This window comes from Mya arenaria, chromosome 2, assembly GCF_026914265.1.
Source record: "Mya arenaria isolate MELC-2E11 chromosome 2, ASM2691426v1".
In the NCBI taxonomy this organism is placed as follows: Eukaryota; Metazoa; Mollusca; class Bivalvia; order Myida; family Myidae; genus Mya; species Mya arenaria.
This window is the reverse complement of record NC_069123.1, coordinates 45,182,162-45,196,275: the sequence shown is the minus strand read 5'-3', so window position 1 is coordinate 45,196,275 and position 14,114 is coordinate 45,182,162. Positions and strand designations below refer to the sequence as shown.

General features: G+C 39.8%; 1 protein-coding gene across 7 annotated transcripts in view; it reads left to right on the top strand.

Moving 5' to 3' along the window:
- The first annotated feature begins 108 nt into the window (after positions 1-108).
- LOC128219585 (SUN domain-containing protein 1-like) overlaps positions 109-14,114 on the top strand; it is a 33,148-nt gene continuing 19,142 nt past the window's right edge. For 3 of the 7 annotated variants that reach the window (XR_008258589.1, XM_052927425.1, XM_052927415.1), the window contains exons 1-5: positions 109-294; positions 3,971-4,057; positions 6,701-6,733; positions 6,915-7,105; positions 10,378-10,929. Coding sequence is in view for 6 of the 7 variants with exons in the window: in XM_052927425.1 (XP_052783385.1) it covers positions 224-294; positions 3,971-4,057; positions 6,701-6,733; positions 6,915-7,105; positions 10,378-10,929 (934 nt within the window). In the remaining variant the exon portion in view is untranslated. Of the gene's footprint in view, positions 295-314; positions 475-3,970; positions 4,058-5,710; positions 5,918-6,319; positions 6,367-6,700; positions 6,734-6,914; positions 7,106-10,377; positions 10,930-14,114 lie in introns of those variants that run through there. The other 4 variants (XM_052927434.1, XM_052927451.1, XM_052927440.1 and 1 more) reach the window with 4 other exon arrangements.

Sequence of the window (14,114 nt, the reverse complement as noted above, 5' to 3'; positions counted from 1 at the left end):
TTTAACTAAACTCTTAAGCACGAGTTATCAGACCGTAGAATTTCTTAAAATAGTTCAGCCAATGAAATCGAGGCTATCCCATTATCATTTTCATTTTTGACAGCCAAACAATGTAGGAGCGATGTGTTATTTTTCGCGTACAATTTGATCAGATATTTAGATTTCACGATTTGTTTCTTCCAAGGAGTATATAACTGTACATATATGTCTAAATGCAAATAAAATGCACAGAAAAGGGTCAAAGATTCGCAGTAAAAGTACGGCTAACACCACCACCAATCAATCAACAACAGTGTAAGTGCAAGCTTCCGAATCATCTTGATGAAAACCGAAATCTTCTGTCAGAATTTTACATTTCAAAGCTTTATCTTCAAAGAGCTTTCAAATTTAGTGTAACATATTTATCCGTATGTGTAGCAGAATTTTGTTCAATATTACGTGAAACAGCACGGAATTTAAATTTTCGAAAAAAATGTAAGAATTTGTATGTTTATAAAAATTCAAATAAAGTTGGCCGGTGGGTGGGGTAATTTGACAGTAGCCACGGAGAGAAGTTTTTATGACTTGGACCATTCAAATGATGTGGGTGGGGTAATTTGTTAGGCGCCAGTAACTTGTCACACATGAATTGATGATATATAAATGATTGTTACTTGTAGTGTGTGAGTGTCACTGGGTGTAAGCAGCATCTAGATGGTTTAGCCACAATAATGCGCATATAGTCAACTTCTTTTAACATTTGGATATTCATTTTGTTCCCTAAACGCCACAAGTCGAATGATTCATACCAATGTAAAATGTATTCTTCAGCTTTAACTCCTCAATATTTAACACTGCATTGTTAAATAAAAACACAAAATTTAATAATTCACATAATAACGGTGTGACATAAATTATTTAGCACTTCCTGGTGGTCTATCTCCTTGAGCAGGCCCTGGTTTTCAATACCATTGGCCTTCAGAAACTTCCTATAGGCCACATGAAACGCCTGCCCAATAGACTGGGCTATCAGCTGTGCCCAAAAATAGATGAGAGAAATGGTATGTAAAAAGGGAATAGAATGGTAGCTAAGCAACAGATTGATCCGTCAACAAAGCATCACCATTTTTTAACTATCTAGCAGGTGCCTGTTATCTTTCTGCTCAATATGCTTAGCGCTTGGATCTGTCATTCTTGGGTAAGAAAACAACAAGGAGGGTTATGGACGCGTAGAGTCGCCAAAAACAAAAATTGTCAAAGACTTAAGCGGCTGTTTATGTGGACCACTAGATCAGTCATCGAAATTAGTCATTAGGATGAACAAGCTCGAATTTTTATACTATTGCTTGGAATCAAATTTTTGACCAAGCTCTGCTATATAAAATTCAGAATTTGAGCAGGCCCCGAAGACCTATTAACAGTGCAGGGCTTGCAGGCTTGTGTTAATTTCGACCACTGCTAGATGGTTATGCACCAGTCAATTGTAACCACGGCCCCTCCAGGTCTGGGGAATAGCAGGGATTTTGACTTTCAGTCAAGCCAAGCCCGGGTAAAATCTCCGTCCTGCGGTAACGAACTGCTGGTAAAATCTCCGCTAAATGCCCCAGCACCCAAGGGTCACTAGGTAAGGCCCATCCCCGCTATTTTTGGCTCTAGGACAAAACCACCGGATTCACCCTGCACTGCGGGGCCACCTGGAAGGTAAAAACATGGCCCCAGGGTTCGAATTTAACTTTGAGGAGCACTCGCAAAATTTTGCGAGTGCTTTTTGAGGCAACTCGCAAAATGAAAAATCAACTTGCCTTATAATATTGTCTAATTAAAGTAGAAATTTACACCTAAGACATATTATGAATATTAAAAGGTATCAATCTTGAGTGACTCGACTACTAGAACTTATTGATGGCTTATTCTATTTGGGGGGTACGGAAAGACTCATCATATGCTTGCAGCTTTTTGATAACAAAGCTGTCCAATAATTTGACATTGTTCACTTTGTATATTTAACCTTGCTATTGGGAAATTTAATACCCATTTGATAAGCACGCTACAGATTTCATTAAGTCTGTAAGTATTAAAATCAATAACATTATAAATTTGAAATAAAAAAAAAGAACAGTAAATGTAGCGTGGATACTTTGGACCATGAAATATATCGATCGACGAAGTCTACTGTATTCATTTTGACAGTTGGGCGAAAATATATTCAAAGGATGATGGGGTTTACATATAGTGCGCGAAAGCGCTAAATTTAGCCAATGATTGAGCTAGGTGATTACGTCATTCGTATTCACTTTGTATAATGCACGCCTCGGAGCATCCCGGATAGATTCGAGATAAAACTCGTCCTTTCCGTATTTGTTCTATTTTTGAAAACTTACTAGAGCGGGACTCCGCACTGTCTTCTTTATACTGGTAGTGTAAACATGCCACTTGTAGGCTGTTTACACTCGAATACATAGCAGAGTTAAGTTCATGTTTATTCTACTTTCCTTTTAACATTTTGTAGTCTAGAAAAAGCCACTCGCAGAATTTTGCGAGCTTGAATAAAAGTCACTCGCAATTTGTAAATGTCGCTCGCATATTGCGATTATGCGAGTCTAAATTTGAACCCTGCATGGCCCATTTCCCTGGCTTTCCCCGGTATACCCCCAGACCTGGGGGGGGGGGGGAGGTTACAATTGACTGGTGCATTCAAGATGCACTCTTACTCACAAGTAAGATGTACCACAACAGATACAATTGTTTAAATTTACCGAAAATGATGAATACATATCGGAAACAATGGTTTTCATGAAGGATAGTATTCTGTGTTGAATTTAAAAGAAAGTTGAAGAAATCACAGTATTTCTAGCTTATGAGACGAAAGTTGATCACTGTTAATCTTTTAGCACTCACCAGTCATTTAATACATGTGTTTTCAGCTCTTAAATACTCGGTTACAATCCTTTTATCAATAAATGCAATAGTTAGTAAGTAGTTAAGGTTTATCACTAAAATATTATGTTTGTTATACATGTATGTGTATTTATTGAGTTTAATATGAGTATCACTTAAACTCAGTTGGAAGAGTACTGTTGAAATGTTATCCCAAAATACTTCAGTCATTTCTCAATCTAAACTTCTTTTACATAATAATTGGTGTTGCATAATTACATGCCTTACTCTTACTATTTTAAAACTGCATTCCCTTATAGGCAGTGCATGAATACCACATGATTATTATGTCACAAATGCTACATCGGAGGACAACATTTGGCCTCGATTGAAGAATTAAAACAAAGATTTCTTTTTCTTCACCATTTTAAATGAAACTAAGGGCAGTCTATGCCACTAAAGAGCCGGGGCCTTCGTTTTATTTCTGGAGTTTGATTAGGTGGTTAGTTTTCTCAAACCTCTTTCCAAAATAATGTTTTCACAGTGCTTCATCAGGCAGCGGTTTTGTAAAGTTTTTCAAAGTGTTTTAAGAAACTTAACTCTCAAAAAAAACTCGAGTAAAAGACAAAAGGCAGGGCTATGTAAGCTATTTAGACTGCACTGTGTTCCATTTAATACAATGAATAAATAGTAAAGTTATCTTTGTTTAAAGTCTTATTTGAAGAAAAATATTGCCTTCAAACGTAGCATTTATGACGTAATTTATCATGTGGCATGCACACACTGAGAGAGACATGTAAAATAAAAACCTTTTGTCAATATACCCCAAAAAATAACTCTAGGACAAAAAATGTACTTCAGTAATTGCTGAAAAACAATAAGTTGTACTCAATATGATTTTTTGCTGTAGAAACTGTAGTATGGTAAGATTTAAATCCTGCTTTAGTAGCCTTTATGTGGTAAAATGAGTTGAGATTGAGAAATGAATATTTGTGTGATATTGTGGCAAGATTATACAGTAAACAATGTTATTTAGTGAACTTTTTAAAAAAAAACCAGCTAGGAATGTATATTTCAGACTTCCTGTCTTGGTATGTACTTTATTTATTTCCAGAAAAACTAAAGAAACTGAAAGGGTTATTCACCATGTGACCCCAACAAAATCCGGAGAACATTACCTGCAGGACGAGAGATGGGACATGTATGTACCCGTACACTTCTTAGCCTATAACTATAATTTCTATAGAAATATAAGATTTAAATGTTTTTTTCAAATTATGCAAATAAAAATAAACAGTTTAAAGATGCTGATATGATATTTATTTTTAAAACCACCTGTGAGATTTACTGGAAACCATAACAATGTCAGATATGTCTAGAGGGAAATATAAATATCTTTGATGTATTTTTTGTACAGATTAAAAAAAAACACCCAAGGGAGTTGGTAATGAAGCATACCTTTAACTTCATATTAAAAATTTGATAGAAATTTAATGTTTCAATGTTTCTGTAGATTTTCACCAGAAGTGGTTGACTGTCGCCACGACAGGGCCTTAAAAACAACATTTGGTTTGTGTTACCCAACCCTACCAACAAAATAGGTGCCAACCAGGCAACCCTACTTTTTATGCCCCCGAAGGTGGGCATATTAAAATCCCACCGTCCGTCTGCTGTGTGTCCGGCTCATTACCTTGTGTCCGGGGTGTAACTTTCCCATGTACGGACAGATTTTAAAATAACTTGCCACATATGTTCGACATACCAAGACGACGAGTCGTGTGCAAGACCCGCGTCCCTATCTCTAAGGTCAAGGTCACACTTAGTGTTTATTCACAATGGAGTGCTGCATATAAGGACACAGAGTATAGGTTGTCATGTACGGGCTGTAACTTTCCCTTGTAGGGTCAGATTTTTAAATAACTTGCCACATGTGTTCCACATACCAAGGCAACATGTCGCGTGCAAGACCTGTGTCCCTACCTTTTAGGTCAAGGTCACACTTACGTGTTTATACACAATGGAGTGCTGCATATAAGGACATAGAGTATAGGTTGTCGTGTCCGGGCTGTAACTTTCTCTTGTATGGACAGAATTTAAAATAACTTGCCACATGTGTTCGACATACCAAGACAACATGTTTTTTTCTTTTAAACCATTGTTTATTTTTTTTAAATGTAATTTAAAATGAATGGATTTTTCTATATTTCCAATTAGCATGTTCTTGTGCAAGAATTATCTTACAAGGAGGTTGAAGATTGATTTAACCAGCACTTGTCACATGACCTGAAACACTTGCCTGCTTACCATGCAAGAATTTTGATCAGACAACATTTAGCAGACAGTGGTCTTAAATTTTCATGTACAGAATAATTTAGACTTTATGTGCGAACTTACCTAATTGTTAATGAGCCATATTTAATGGGCAATTTTGGGCCTTTGGACATACTCATTACTAATGAAAAAACACCTATCTAAGTTTTATTTATTCATAGAATTGATAAAAGTTTTGAAATTCTAATGCTGTTGTCAAGAAAATTGAGGAACTGGATTTTTAATATCAATTAAATGCAAATTTCTGGAATTGTCAGTGCTTAATAAGACAATTACGGTAAACTTCCCTGACAAAGCGTTGCAAATCATCAACCAGGCTGTCCTATATAATTCTTGCTTGCATTTTAAAAATTTAATTTAAATATTAAAACCTTTTCTGTTTTTTGCAAGAGCATATTTTTTGCTTACATGATCTTTCCTTGGTTTAAAGTGCTTGGCTGTATTAATGAATGAAGACGCATACATCAGAGTCAGTCAATTGTGCGAGATGTTCATGGTCTGTTGATCACATGTTGTATACTATTATTATGGCAATCTAATACCAAATGTTTCAATGTTAGCTCTCGCGTAATTAGGTAAAAGCAATAAGCTAATTGTAACGGATACTTAAGTTTAATGAAACTTCACTTAAGTACTGGAAGATCCCAAATTTTCAAACTTATTTTGACTGTGAAATAAGAGACATTGACTTATAATCAATTTGGACAGTTATCAAGCGAAATGGTGTAAGGTTGGTGAATACATTTATTTAAATCTAATCATGTTAATATCAATGTAGCAATGATTAATATCATAAAAATATGTTTGCTTTCTCCTTAATTACCATACAAACTATGGTAGCTGGGCAAAACTTTCCTTCGTATTTATAAGTGGTGCTAGTGCCCGCAGGCAAATCCAGTGGTTATTTACCAAAGCTAGCAAATTATTCTATGTAAGGTTTTTTATCAAACTTGATCTCATTTAAGCATGTAGATCAACAGTCAGTGCACATTTTTGTGATTTGTGATAATATTTTGTTAATATTTCATGAAAATATTTATATGATATTATTTTAAGTGTTATATTATGGCGACTTCTTTCAATTCTTTTTGCTGAATTATCACTATGATAATTTATGCTACTTTTGCCACAGTTGGATGCAGACAGAATGTTTACCTGTTGGTAGTGACTCATGCAGCGGTAAGTTTAAACTCACTGGATGGCGTTGATGATGTGACACAGTTTGAATTTGAATGTGTGTTATGTATGCTGACTGAGTGATGGAGGGAAGGGTGCAGGTGTACATGTATCATGTGGTGGATTAGGGCGCTGCCTGGTTGGCTCACAGGGGTGGCGGGCAACACAGAGTAGGATGTGCTCGATATATTATCTGTTTATATATATATATATATATATATATATATATATATATATATATATATATATATATATATATGTTTGACTAAAGTATTTTAATGACAACTAGTTTAAGGCATTTTATCATTTGTTTATTTTTTTATTTTTCTGTTTTCAGATTACCAAAGACAGATTATACATATGCTAAAAGGTAATGTTAACATTTGATTTAAAAAAATATATATGTTACATTGTGAAATAAAAACATCGGTTCTTTGCCTCTTAACTTTAATTATTTCTATTTATAATACAAATTTTTAATTATCATGAGGATATGTCTCAGTTTTCTTGCTTGTTAAATGTTTAATACAAAACTGACATTCTTGTTTCAGTGGGAGTTACAGTCCACGTTTTTTTGATAGGAAGTACGTGAACCCGAACATGTCCCGTTACCGTATCCATGGGAGGCGTCGGGGAGGGGACTTAGGGGGTGTGTCATCAGAGGATGATGATGAGCTGCTGTATGGTGAATATAGTGACCAGGAATTCTCCGACACTGAGACAGATGTCTCCTATGAGAAAGGTGAGAGTGATTCAGAAAGGTATCTTATGTAGCTACCTAATAAGTCACACCATTTAACAAGAGACATAACCATTACCTTGATTTTTATCTTGCCAACTTTCTATAAATTTGTTCTTTCATAAATACAGTATGACTGAACTGTTTAATCAATCTTTGTATTTAAATAAAAGGTATGACTCAGTGCTCTAACCAGGATTTGAGAAGGCCGGAGCGCTAGGTTTGAAAGGGCAGGGTGCCAAGTCCGAAAGTGCAGGGTGCTAGGTCTTAAAGGGCAGGGTGCTAGGTCTTAAAGGGCAGGGTGTTAGGTCTGAAAGGGCAGGGTGCTAGGTCTGAAAGGGCAGGGTGCTAGGTTGTCTGAAAGGGCAGGGTGCTAGGTTGGAAAGGGCAGGGTGCTAGGATGGAAAGGGCAGGGTGTTAGGTCTGAAAGGGCAGGGTGTTAGGTCTGAAAGGGCAGGGTGCTTGGTTGGAAAGGGCAGGGTGCTAGGCTAGAATGGTCAGGGTGCTTGGTCAGAAAGGGCAGGGTGCTAGGTCTGAAGGGGCAGGGTGTCAGGTCTGAAGGGGCAGGGTGTTAGGTCTGAAAGGTTAGGGTGTTAGGTCTGAAGGGGTAGGGTGTTAGGTCTGAAGGGGCAGGGTGTTAGGTCTGAAAGGGCAGGGTGTTAGGTCTGAAGGGACAGGGTGTTAGGTCTGAAAGGGCAGGGTGCTAGGTCTGAAGGGGCAGGGTGTCAGGTCTGAAGGGGCAGGGTGTTAGGTCTGAAAGGTTAGGGTGTTAGGTCTGAAGGGGCAGGGTGCTAGGTCTTAAAGGGCAGGGTGTTAGGTCTGAAAGGGCAGGGTGCTAGGTCTGAAAGGGCAGGGTGCTAGGTTGTCTGAAAGGGCAGGGTGCTAGGTTGGAAAGGGCAGGGTGCTAGGATGGAAAGGGCAGGGTGTTCGGTCTGAAAGGGCAGGGTGTTAGGTCTGAAAGGGCAGGGTGCTTGGTTGGAAAGGGCAGGGTGCTAGGCTAGAATGGTCAGGGTGCTTGGTCAGAAAGGGCAGGGTGCTAGGTCTGAAGGGGCAGGGTGTCAGGTCTGAAGGGGCAGGGTGTTAGGTCTGAAAGGTTAGGGTGTTAGGTCTGAAGGGGCAGGGTGTTAGGTCTGAAGGGGCAGGGTGCTAGGTCTGAAGGGCAGGGTGTTAGGTCTGAAGGGACAGGGTGTTAGGTCTGAAAGGGCAGGGTGGTAGGTCTGAAGGGGCAGAGTGTTTGGTCTGAAGGGGCAGGGTGCTAGGTCTGAAGGGGCAGGGTGCTAGGTCTGAAGGGGCAGGGTGCTAGGTCTGAAGGGGCAGGGTGTTAGGTCTGAAAGGGCAGGGTGTTAGGTCTGAAAGGGCAGGGTGTTAGGTCTGAAAGGGCAGGGTGCTTGGTTGGAAAGGGCAGGGTGCTAGGCTAGAATGGTCAGGGTGCTTGGTCAGAAAGGGCAGGGTGCTAGGTCTGAAGGGGCAGGGTGTCAGGTCTGAAGGGGCAGGGTGTTAGGTCTGAAAGGTTAGGGTGTTAGGTCTGAAGGGGCAGGGTGTTAGGTCTGAAGGGGCATGGTGTTAGGTCTGAAGGGCAGGGTGTTATGTCTGAAAGGGCAGGGTGTTAGGTCTGAAAGGGCAGGGTGCTAGGTCTGAAGGGGCAGGGTGTTAGGTCTGAAGGGGCAGGGTGCTAGGTCTGAAGGGGCAGGGTGTTAGGTCTGAAGGGGCAGGGTGCAAGGTCTGAATGGGCAGGATGCTAGGTTGGAAAGGGCAGGGTGTTAGGTCTGAAAGGGACAGGGTGTTAGGTCTGAAAGGGCAGGGTGGTAGGTCTGAAGGGGCAGGGTGTAATGTCAGAAAGGGCAGGGTATTAGGGGCAGGGTGTTAGGTCTGAAAGGGCAGGGTTCTTGGTTGGAAAGGGCAGGGTGCTAGGCTAGAATGGTCAGGGTGCTTGGTCAGAAAGGGCAGGGTGCTAGGTCTGAAGGGCAGGGTGCAAGGTCTGAAGGGACAGGGTGTTAGGTCTGAAAGGGCAGGGTGGTAGGTCTGAAGGGGCAGAGTGTTTGGTCTGAAGGGGCAGGGTGCTAGGTCTGAAGGGGCAGGGTGTTAGGTCTGAAGGGGCAGGGTGTTAGGTCTGAAAGGTTAGGGTGTTAGGTCTGAAGGGGCAGGGTGCTAGGTCTTAAAGGGCAGGGTGCTAGGTCTGAAGGGGCAGGGTGTTAGGTCTGAAGGGGCAGGGTGCTAGGTCTGAAGGGGCAGAGTGCTAGGTCTTAAAGGGCAGGGTGCTAGGTCTGAAGGGGCAGAGTGTTTGATCTGAAGGGGCAGGGTGCTAGGTCTTAAAGGGCAGGGTGTTAGGTCTGAAGGGGCAGGGTGCTAGGTCTTAAAGGTTAGGGTGTTAGGTCTGAAGGGGCAGGGTGCTAGGTCTTAAAGGGCAGGGTGCTAGGTCTGAAGGGGCAGGGTGTTAGGTCTGAAGGGGCAGGGTGCTAGGTCTGAAGGGGCAGAGTGCTAGGTCTTAAAGGGCAGGGTGCTAGGTCTGAAGGGGCAGAGTGTTTGGTCTGAAGGGGCAGGGTGCTAGGTCTGAAGGGGCAGAGTGTTTGGTCTGAAGGGGCAGGGTGTTAGGTCTGAAGGGGCAGGGTGCTAGGTCTTAAAGGGCAGGGTGCTAGGTCTGAAGGGGCAGAGTGTTTGGTCTGAAGGGGCAGGGTGCTAGGTCTGAAGGGGCAGGGTGTTAGGTCTGAAGGGGCAGGGTGTTAGGTCTGAAAGGTTAGGGTGTTAGGTCTGAAGGGGCAGGGTGTTAGGTCTGAAAGGGCAGGGTGCTAGGTTGGAAAGGGCAGGGTGCTAGGCTAGAATGGTCAAGGTCAGAAATGGGACTTTAAAGGCTCAGCCTTAATGGGACATTTGCAAGGGCCAATGTTTAATTCATATTGTGTATGTGTTATAACTACGCTCAAGACTAATGTTTTGTTATGAATACTTTAGCTGTTATGTTAACTTAAGTGTGAAAATTATGTGTATCATTTTTATGCTTATTTCTTAAAAATTGACTTGACGTCCAATAGATATCAAATGTTGTTCAAAACTGGGTAGGAGACACCAGGTTATGAATTAATCATCAAAGGGGGCTCTGTCAAACAAAAGGCCACAGTGGGGCTGAGTAAAAAGGCAGCAAGGGCTTGGGAAAAGGTCAGAGGGGCTCTCCCCCCTGCTATATACACCAAGCTGGAGCACTGAGTACATACCTGGTATTTATTAATTAATATTAATGTTGAGTTACTGACTAATCAATGTTTCATAACTATTAACAGTTCTGGAGGAGGGTATAGAGCTGCGATCTGGGAAGAACCTGCAGTCACTCCGAGAAGTATTGCACCACCATGACCAGCTGGGGGCTCCCCACACCACATCCAAGCTCCCTAGGGGGTCGCGTGTCTCTGACCTCTCACCAAGGTCACACTCCACAAGTAAAAAGGAACTAAAATCACAACGTATCCATCTACAATATGACCAGCTGGATAGCAGTCACCACACAATGTCGAAGTCACAAAATTATTTACAGACTTCCAATATCACTGCTAGGAAGAGTTTAAATACCGAGTTTAGTAAAAAGCATGCATCAGATCAAGTGCCATCTATAAGTAAACATTTAAAGTCAAACTTAAAAAACAGAAAATACAATGAAAGAGTGGGTGAGCCCCCTCATTCTAAGTCAGGGTTGTCAACTCGGACTGTGACCAAGACTGTAGTGGAGGAGTTTGAAGAATTCCCAGAGAAAGGTGCCTTAGAGGCGTCCGAGAAACAGACAAGGTCTAGTCAGGCCCAAACAGCACTTGGTAGCAAAAACACTGTCAATCTGTATGGTAAGTCACTTGATAATTAGCTGTTGAAATACTTAAAAAAATCCTTCATCTTATGTTGTTTCTTCAACTTTCTCTAACCATTATACGGGAGGTGCTGGCAAGACTGAAGTAACTACCTGAACTTAGAGAAATACTTACTCCAGTCTCGCATGCGTCCTTCAATACATAAGCACATGACAACATGTTCCTGACCTATATGCTTGTAGCATCAATGAATTCCATATACATTAAATTAAAACATGTACCGACTATTATTCCTTCTATTTTCATATAAAATATACTGACGCTGGATCGAAACCTAAATATAAGTTGAGGAGTCAAACACCATTGAAGGTCCCAAATACGCAAATCATGTAATTTATGTGGTTACTTCAAGGTCATAAAGTCACACATAGTCCCGAAAGCAAAATAATTGCTAGGTGTAAAAAAAATTTGCAATATGGTGTGAAAAAACCTTTATTGCCGCTTATGCATGACCCCTATGTGATCAGGCCATTTGAGAAGATAATTGAAATGTTTATGATGAGCATTTAATTCTGAGAAATGTAAATGAGTAATAAACTAGGGATGCAAACGAATGGCAAAATTGATATTTGAATATTCAGTAATTCTTTCGAACGAATATTCGAATATTTGATCACCAAAATACATATTTTGGAAGATGTAGTAAACTACTATTATTATTCACTTAAGTAATAGCACGGGCAATTTTACCCTACTTTGTCGCGCGGTGGACCCTGATTTTCCCTAAATTAGCCTTTGAAATTTGATATTTTCAGGAATAAATAAAACAGTACATTATAAACAGACAAACAACAAAATCAAATAATTTCAATTCCGCTGCCTTTATATTTGTAAACAATGTGAAATAAGATGCATTCCTAGTCAATAGCGTTTTGCGCCAATGGAGGGTCTTTCTGTAGGACAAGCGGCCTCGTTCTGATATTGACCTCTAAATTGACGAAATATACAGGGTTGTCAATAAGAACCGACCGCCGGTCGAAATGGACGGTTCAAATGGAGTTTGGGCTGGTTCCAATTCGGAAGAAAAAAAATCGCGAGTCTTTTGGTAATAAATGTTCCCTACCGCTAAAAACGGCCCTTTTCGCCTATAACATATCTTTTCGATATTTAGAGCATCGCCTTTTAAAATTTTCCGATAATCTTAATCATTATCTTACGATTCGGCGTATTTGTAGACGCAGTAGACGATTTTTTGTTTATCCAACATAGTCGACATTTTGACACGATTCTGAACCATGACCTGTGACGTCAGGCGCGTGATCAATAAAATATAGTTGTATTATTGGTAGTTAATTATAACTTGCAGCATTGTGTTTCCTCGAGGAACACGAGACAGGAATGCCCACAAACGCAGTCAACGTTTTACGCATCTTTGATACCAATGACCTTATTTCGCGATTTTCCAAAATTCTTAATTTTTATTAATTTATAGCAAATAAAAAAGCAACAGATGTGAAAAAAATTACCCTACCCGTGGTCGACACTAACCATTTTTCCAAGGGATCCCAAAGGGACACCAATATTTGAAATCAGGTGTCCCTTCTTGAAATTAGGAGTCCCTTCCACTTTTTACATTTTTTCATTGTTGGGCCTGTTTAATATTAAATTCAACATACAAATACAGTGCCTTTTACTTTTTAATTTGTAATTCAAGTATAGACCATATTATACATGTTTTCAGCAGCATGTAATGACAAGTTTAGTAGCACTGAATGTCAGACATGTGAACCTCTGGCAATGGCAGTAAGGTATATTTGGGTCTCTAAGTTGGTAGATTGGGTTCAAAAGCGGTAGAGAGTCTAAGTCCCTTTTGTTTTCAGTCAAAAACAAAGATGGATACTATGTAAACAAAAACTTGATGTTGTTACTATTTTTAGATTTTCAGAAAATACGCATAAAATACATCATGGTTCAGGGTCTTGTCAGATGTCGGTGCTTTTCATTGAGAATCAGTAGGAATATTACATCTGGCTTGTGAAAACTGAAGCAAATATTTAGTAGAGCTGCTGATAAATCAATCAGACTTTCCAACAGGTATAGTGCATACTGAAAGAGCAGACAACCAAAAATTGTGTATGTTAATTTTCGCGCCATAAAGTCGTAACATTTTATAAATTGACTGCAGATAATGAATAAAACTTAGCAAAGTTTATTTCTATTTTGATTTGATCATAGCATTAAAATATACGTCTTTAAAATTAACAAAGAATACTGATAAGTTGAATGCCAATTAACAAAGAATGCTGAATGTATGATGCCGGTCTTTTGTGTCATAAATGTTATTGTAAATACTCGAAGGTCATATCATAAAGGTATCACCAGTGATGGCATCTTTTTTGAGCGGTTCTGACACATAAGCATAACAATTCCACTTAAGTAGTTTACCGATAATAAATCTCTGTCACCTCTGACCTTGTTGAAAATGTAAACAACAAAACAGAAGCGTTAAGTCGCATGCGCCTTGTGTAATGACCAGTTTATTTATAGATTCATGACGTAACTATAGTCAAAAAGTCAGCTACACTTTCGCTTTGGTGTGTCGGAAAATATTAATTATAATATCATTTTGACATGCACTGTCAAGAAATTTAGGGGGACCCGAATTTAAGTAATAAACTAATGAAATGCTACTTGTTTATTGATATTTAGCGTTTATCGGTCAGAAATTTAAGTGTCCCGACGGAATACCAGACTTTGAAGTTAGGTGTCCCTCCCGAAAAATTGGTGTCCTCGGGATCCCGGGACCCCGTTAGTGTCGAACACTGCCTACATTACGAGTAAGTAGAATAACGTATCTGTGAAGCTATCTATGAAGCGTGGATCTCCGTATCTATGAAGCTATGGATAGATAAGTAAAATTGCGTATCTATGAAGTAAATTAAAACTCCCAAAATGCCCCAGGAAATGAAGCGCTGTATTTCAAAATTTACCGGGGGGGGGGGGGGCATGCCCACGGATCCCCCTAGCTGGCCGCCTACTTTTCTGTTTCAGTCGGTTCAACAAAAACTTATTAACAACCCTGAATATAACTTTGGAAAACTCAAACCAACTCGGGAACTAGTAAAATAATAAAACGAAAACATATCTGGATTTGACTCATCTATTGAACAACAATAGAGAATTTTTTTTCCTAAAACGCTATACTATATGTTTACATTTCA